This window comes from Annulohypoxylon truncatum, assembly GCF_022578515.1.
Source record: "Annulohypoxylon truncatum strain CBS 140777 unplaced genomic scaffold F4807scaffold_103, whole genome shotgun sequence".
Lineage (NCBI taxonomy): Eukaryota > Fungi > Ascomycota > Sordariomycetes > Xylariales > Hypoxylaceae > Annulohypoxylon > Annulohypoxylon truncatum.
In genome coordinates this window covers 1-7473 of record NW_025953889.1, presented here as the reverse complement: position 1 = coordinate 7473, position 7473 = coordinate 1, and the positions used below count along the sequence as shown (strand labels likewise).

Genomic DNA, 7473 nt, shown 5'->3' with positions numbered 1-7473 from the left:
TTATCTCAGCTAGCTCAGACTAGAGTTTGAGGAATTAGCCACACCTAGCCACGCTGCGCGTGGCCCGCATGGCCCGTGCCAATGTATCTGTGGGGCAGGGCGTGGCTTTCCTCAAACTCTAGTCTGAGGCCAAGTGGTGCAAAAACCCCGGTCAAGACCACAAACTGAAGCTATTCTCAAAATTCAAATATACATTATTTCACAACCACGTATAATATGCCTTAGAAAATATATCTCGGGGCTAGTGATAGGCAACCTGAAGCTTTCTTGCTACTTAAAATACCGTTTAAACGTAACCCAAAGATATCCCAGCCTTCGAGGGTCGAAAATTCAAGACCACACACCTAATAGCCGTTTGCTCGAAAGCGATAACACCACAACCAATGCACCGATCGATCCCAAATTTGAGAACTAGCATATTACCTGCTAGACCTACGTCCGAGGACCTTTTTCGTTTGATTGCCGACCTTGAAAAGTTAGATGGTCTAACTAGCCAGACGGTATCAGAGGTTCCATCTCACGACTGTATCCGATACCTCTTCGAACACATACGGCCTAAAAGAAACGAAGAACACGCATATGATTTGGAATATCGGTTCGTACATGCCGTAGCTAGTGCCCTGTTAAACGGTAGCCGTATCGAAGGCATACCTAGGCTTCAACCCAGGGCCGGCCAAGTGCAGTCGATCCAACGCGTCGTGTTCCGTCATGGCGATACTATTCTTGTTGCTTGGACCGGATATGGGAAGAGTATTGTCCTACAGACTGTATCCGTTATTATGCACGACAAGGTAACCGTACAGATATGTCCGTTAAAGCGACTAGGACAAGATCAGTTCAATACTATTGCTCGAATACCAGGGGCGCGTCCACTTCTGATAATTGATGAAACTGTTAAGGTTAGTAAATATTATTTATATATAGATAATTACTTACTGTTTAATAGGATGATGATATGTGGAAGGGCTTGATTCAGGGGCGATTTACCCATGTTATTCTCGGACCAGAACAGGCAACCCAGAAACAATTCTTTGATTTGCTTCGCAATGCCGAGTTTAATCAGAAAATAGCATTCGTGGCTATTGATGAGCTCCATATGGTACATCAGTGGAAAGATTTCCGAACTGCATACCCAAATATTCACCAAATGAGAGCTCTCATTCCCAGGAGAGTGCCTTGGTTTGGGTGCACCGCGACGTTAAGTAAGGAGGCAGAAGATTTCGTGTTGTCTAGCGCTGGCTTCCGCCGAAAAGGTACGGGCAATGGTGAATTGTATTTTGTCAGAGCTACTAGTGACCGACATAATATCTCCATTGTCATACAGCCATTAGATAAGGGTTGTCTGGCTAAAGATTACCGACGGTTGTTCTTTCTGATTAGTGGGATGAGACGCGACGCCCCCGAAGCCATTGACAAGACCATTGTCTTTATAGACAGTAAGAAAAAGCTTATCGCCGCTCGTCATTATTTACTTTCGGAGGCTAATAAGCTTGGTCTGCCCTCTGGCGAGGCTGAACGCGTTATCCAACGATATGACGCGGATACTCGACCCGAAGACCAACAGCGAATATACGAAGACTTTTCAGAAGAGAATTCTCCTTGTCGAATCATGCTTGCTACTGTGGCCCTTGGGATGGGTATGGATATCCGTAATGTGAAGCGAGTTGTGCAATTTGGGCCTCTTGCTTCTGGCAATCTTGCAGACTTATTACAAAGGTTCGGTCGAGCTGTTCGAGATGGAAAAACCCAAGGCACAGCATACTTTTTCCCTCCTTATTGGTATTTTACTATTTTAGGAGGCGATGTAGCAGAACCTGTGAAACCAAAGCGCAGAGGGAGACCGCCGAAGCATAAACCAAGCAATCTGCAGCATATGACAAGAGTCGACGATAGCGGATCTGATAGCTCGACCTATACCCGTGCGAGGTTCTTTCCGATGGATTTCGATTCTATGACATCTCAAACTGTCGACGGCGTGGCCACATCTGTGGTAGATCCGGAGCTCGGGCAGTTCGGTATGATTACGCCTGTTAAGTGGACAAAGTCCGAGCTCAAATCCAGGGAAAATCTGAATGCTGCTTATCCTGACATATATAGGTTTGTCAATGCCACTTGCTTCAGGAAATATGCTCTGGAGTTCTTGCAAGAGCCAACAGGGGATAACGTGGAGGGTAAAATGGAGGTCCACCCGACGGTATGCTGTAATGGGTGTCTTCATAGACTCGGTCGGCTTCCTAGACCCCCCCCTAAGCCACCCAGTGAACTCGCCCCCAGGAAAGGATCCATGCAGTGGTTTGCATGGCAGGAACTTCAAGCATTTTGTGACGAACAAGCGGAACAGTTATATGCCGGGCTGGGCTGCCGGATGAAAATACCTGGGGAGATATTTATGCCGAATAAGATTCAATGGAAAATAGCTGGTGTTTTCGATAGAGATGCTAATCTAGGCAACCTCAAACACTCCATCGAAGATATCCTAATCCAGAGTGGCTGGGACGGACGGGAGGAGTTCGGGGGCTTGCTGCATGCTGAAGTTGGCGATATTTATCAGAATGCCCTGGTTAAGTACAGAGAAAATCTCGACGCTCAGAAACGCAAGAGGGATAATAAAAATGATACGCCCGCGTCAACGCCTGGAGAAACAGCAGGAAGACAAGCAACGCAAAGACAACCCTCAACGCCCAATATGCTTAGAACGCCTTTAAGTCGCGTTGGATCTTCTGTATCTCAACAAGGGACACCAGTTCTTCGCAATACACCTTCTTTGTCGAATCTAAGCGCGACGCCATCAAACCGCATACCTACTTTCGCCGTCGCAGGTGAATCAAGCACGCCATATACGCAAGCTGTGTTCAAGGCACCAAAACGCAGCAGAGAGCCGCTTAGTCCAGATCTACCAAGAAGAAAGCGAGCTTAATTCGATCTATCGAAACTACAGCGTATTGACGCGACGCGACGTTGAGAAAATCGCGTTTAGTAATAGTGGAGATGTGGGGTTATCGGGACTTGCTATTGGTGAATGTTTGACATTAATGGGGCAAGCAAGCTTCTTATTGGTAAAATTTGATCTTGCTTACTAGGATCTATTTATAGTATTCCATTTTGACGTCGAAACTGTACAACGAAGACCAGAATGAGGTCACGTATAAAATCGTTAGAATATGCTTCGATTGTTCAAGAAACAACGATATCATTACAAAATGCCTATATAAAAACATGCGTATGATACACCACTATCCGTATAAAGCCTACTACCCCAAAAAGATACTCCCATCTCATTTCTTACCCCTTAATCCCTCCTAATCTTCTTCCATATGCCCACCCTCTTCATCCGAACCGTTATCGCTGACTATCCGAACAGATATACCAGTATTAGATAACCGTTCCTACAAGTCCAATAAACGTTACTATATATAATAATAATTAGGGTAGTATGACTTACAAGGGAGTGGGCAATCGACCGCAAATGCTCGACGAGGGCGGCGGCGGTCTCTTCTGAAATCGCCGCCGGTGCCGGTGCCGGTGCCGGTGCTGACGTTGCTCGCCGACGGGGCTTCGCAGGCAGGAAGTCTCGCAATTGACCAGCTACCTCCTCATACGCGTATTGATTCTAGCGAGGTATTAAATCAAGCAAAAAGAAGACACGACAAGATAAAATATTACCTCGTCGGTAGGGTCTGTGATGAATCGATGCAACGCGGGACCCAGCTGCTCTGCCAGAGGCAGAGCAGCTGGGTCGCAAGTCTCCTCGATTGAATCGCAGATAAACTTGGCATCGCGACAGTGTTGGCACCTCTTGGCCCTCGCACTTGCCTGCCTGCGACACCGGTGATCATCAGAATCCCCATTCGAGAGAACAAACGCACAGGGGACGCAGGGGGGCCAGTTAACGCCCTCTTCGATAAATGGGGGCGCGGAAAGGGAAGAGGAGTCATCTCCGCCTTCCTCGTCCCTACCTGGAGGAGGAGGAGGAGGAGGAGGAGGAGAGGAGTGGGAAGGGGGGGGGAGATGGGGCTGCTGGCCCCCTTCTTGACTACTTGGGTAATAGGGTACGAAAAAGTTGGGATCGAACGTGTGAGACATGGCTTTAGATGAGGGAAAAAATAATAATAAAGAAGAAGAAAAGTAGAAACATGATCGAAGAGACGAAACACCACTTATATATAAGTGAATATGCACTTTCAAATGATATCACACTTACCTAGGCAGCAGCTAGGTAAGAGTGCGAAATCGTGTGAATTCTAGTAGGGCTAAGACAGTTTAAAAATCACATCAAATATGTGACAGAAAATATCCAATCAGATTACTGCTGTGACAATTGTGATAGCACCGGCAGCACTATGATGCCGCATTTTTCTTTTTTTGGAGGTTAGTATGATTATATAACTATACATTATTAGTAGGCTAACGGTTTTAGTATTGAAGCTATTGCTAACCCTGCGATCACTGTTTTACACTGCGGGAATTGCGTAATGTATGAATTAATTGTATTGCTATCGTCATTCGTCACTGTCGCTATCCTCTTCTTGATCGGATCCGTATAAACGCCGGCCTTCATTACTTTCAACGAAGCCGTCTTCTGTACGTAATGCAGGTATATTTTGTTGAGTCGACGCACGAATAGGCCGGACCACTTTCATGTTAAACTCGTCGATTTTCGTATTTGCAAGATGTTTTAAACCTTCATACAAGATATCTGGTGCATCATATGGAGAGTGGGATATACTATACCCATCTAAACGCCTCTTAGTATCACCATCGACATATATTTTACAGGCGTATTCCATCACATCACGGTTAGTTGATGGTGTGGTATGTCGACCTTTTTGGGTGGTATTAAGACTGCGTTCTAAGGTGCCGCGAATAGAAGCAGTATATGGCCCTATTACGGACAAGTGATCGAACATGATGGAAACATTGCGAGTAGAGTTCTTGTTGTTCTTGATATCAATGGCAAAAGCACCATTGATGTGCTCCAAGGCTAGGTCGATAGCTTTCCACCCACTCCCGGCAGTGGTACACCGAACAAGTCCTGATCGAAGGATCCCCGTAGCTAATTCTGGTTCCGTGACGTCTGTGTGAAGGAGCCAAGCAAAATATAACATCTCCGGTCCGTAGTTATTTGACTTTGCACCGAAAAAAAAGAGGGGTAACTGGGGGATGATCTGCCTTAATACGCCGTAGTCGCCAAGCTGCACTGCGGTTACCATCATTAACAAATAGCTAATAACTATCATATATCGGCAGAGACTTCGAAATTCAACATCGATAGGGTCGCTTTTCTCTTCGGTATACTGGCCTTTCCAGGCCTGGGAACCAAACACCTGAGCTTGAATCACCGATAGCCTCTGCTCGATCAGTGCGGGGTCAATACCCGCCAAGGCCTCCCGTATAGAACCAGGACGGATTTGATCATCATGTAAGACGCCAGTGTCAACAAGATTCTGTATTAAGAAAGCGAGGATACGAGAATTGAAGGCGTCTCTCAATAACGGAAGGCCATGATGATATAAAACGTGGTCCTTTTTAATATGCTGGCCACGGCCAAAAAACTGTACGTCTCTTTCGATCAATGGATCCCAGAATGTACGGAAAATCAAGTGGATAAAGTTAAGAACGATATGAAAAAATGCTGGCACAGGAAGTATCCATTGCTTTCGGTCATAAACATTTCTGGCTTCAAGCTGAGCAGCCACGATAGCTCGAATAAAAGATGTGGTTTTCTGGTCTCCGTGAATTATTGTCAGTCGGTCTTCGTATTCCTTGTATTCGAGTATTTTATGAAACAAGGTATCATGAACTCGATATACACCCGCTATTTCCCCTTCGTTTTCATGAATAGCAGGTGTTTGTAAGACATAACTGACATTATGTTGAGGTCTAGCGAGCTCAGGAAAGGGGGCGACCTTTTCAAGAGAAGATAGGTTCAAAACCGATCGAACCGAATCAACCATGAGATATTTTATAGCCTCAGGTTCGCATTCTGGTGGTGGCATGATGTAAGATGCAAGCCACTTTCGATTGAAAGGGATTGTAGCATGCCATTGTGACTGAAGAAAAGGACCGTGTACATCAGGGCTGGCAACAATGAGGCAGTTAGTCAGGTTTCTCATAACGCTTTTACGACCTAAACTAAGATCTCTGATCTTGTCTTTGAAGTTGAAGTTGTCGTACACAAATACGGCACTTGGATCATGAGCAACTCGTTTAATATTAAGCTGTTTCCTTTATTAAACACAAGTCTGTATTATGAGAATCCAAGTTACCAGAACGTACCCGAGATTGCTCAGCCATTCGTTTCAACTGCTTCGTAACTGCTTTATAACCAGAACTTATACCGAACCGAGCAAGTGTTTCTATTACTCGACGCTGAACCCCACTGCTATGAAGGTATATACCAATCGCATGAGGTAGGAAATTAGACCGGTACGGTGCTTGGCTATTCAATATCAATGCCATAATTAAATAAGCCCTAGCAACCGGAAAAGAAGCGTTGGCTTTGCCGGAATTATAAGACTTCCAGTCAGCCCGTTGGTTTGCAAGAATCGCCGATAGAAATGCAGCAATTCGAGGAGATTTAGCGAGTATTTGGGACCCAGCTTGCCGGAAAGAGTTTTCAATCCACTCTGTATTGCAGACGTCTTTGATGGCACAAGGCCCTTCGTCGGGTGCTTTGAACGCTTCAGGGTCGAATTTACTGAAAGAATCTTGGGATAACAAGGCAGAAAGTTCATCCCGGAAGGCAGATATGTCTGCGATCTCTCGATCCGCGTCATCTTTGAACTGTATCCTAATACCAAGTTCCTCTAAACGCTTCTGTATTGAGGGCTTCTTCAATACGTTATTTACTGCGCGAGTTCTTGACCCTGACCGTGATAGAATACAGCCTTCTAGGAAGCGCTCAATATTATAGGCACGAGTTCGCCATTTATTATGCCAAAACTGTATCGTCTCGTCCACAACTTGGTCTGGGGAGGGCCTCTCGTTTAGGGGAATTGGATCGGTGTCGTCTTCATCCGTATCGTTTTCATCAAAAGCAGATACGGTAGGTGTAATAGTAGGAATGTCGGATAGCTCCGATGTAGGGTCAGGTAAAGGTGACTGTGAAGTATGTTGTTGAGTGGATTGAGGGGGTAGCGGAGGGGATGATGGAGGGGCTGCCGACGAAGAGGTAAAATCCATGATTATGTTATAAAATAACAACCAGCGGTCGTATTGATTATTAGAAAATCGTGTTAAATATAGAATAACGTAATTGAACGATAAAGGTGTTTTGAATAAGTCCCGAAAGAAATAAATGTAAACGTTTGCGAAATAACGTTTTGAGCGTGTGGCCTTGAAGGGAAAAAACCACCACTGGGCCTCAGACCAGAGATCCTGCTTTTGTGTGCGCGCTTTTGATTGGTTAAAAATTGGTGTGGCTAGAAGGGTACAAAGCAAAAGCGGGGCTCTGGTCTGAGCTCGCTGAGATAA

The 7473-nt window shown here is 45.4% G+C and overlaps 3 protein-coding genes across 3 annotated transcripts; 1 reads left to right on the top strand and 2 right to left on the bottom strand.

Annotated features, from left to right (window-relative positions):
* Positions 1-383: 383 nt before the first annotated feature.
* Positions 384-2917, top strand: F4807DRAFT_466079 (P-loop containing nucleoside triphosphate hydrolase protein; the record flags this gene model as incomplete). Its single annotated transcript, XM_048002350.1, has 2 exons — positions 384-899; positions 947-2917. The coding sequence occupies 2 exons, from the start codon at positions 384-386 to the stop codon at positions 2915-2917; spliced, it is 2487 nt and encodes an 828-aa protein (XP_047848581.1).
* Positions 2918-3299: 382 nt separating this feature from the next.
* Positions 3300-4083, bottom strand: F4807DRAFT_466078 (uncharacterized protein; the record flags this gene model as incomplete). Its single annotated transcript, XM_048002349.1, has 3 exons — positions 3300-3386; positions 3443-3610; positions 3664-4083. 3 exons carry the CDS (start codon positions 4081-4083, stop codon positions 3300-3302), a joined length of 675 nt encoding a protein of 224 aa, XP_047848580.1.
* Positions 4084-4499: 416 nt separating this feature from the next.
* On the bottom strand, positions 4500-7182 carry F4807DRAFT_466077 (uncharacterized protein; the record flags this gene model as incomplete). The annotated part of the gene is made up of 2 exons (XM_048002348.1): positions 4500-6218; positions 6277-7182. The coding sequence occupies 2 exons, from the start codon at positions 7180-7182 to the stop codon at positions 4500-4502; spliced, it is 2625 nt and encodes an 874-aa protein (XP_047848579.1).
* Positions 7183-7473: the final 291 nt, after the last annotated feature.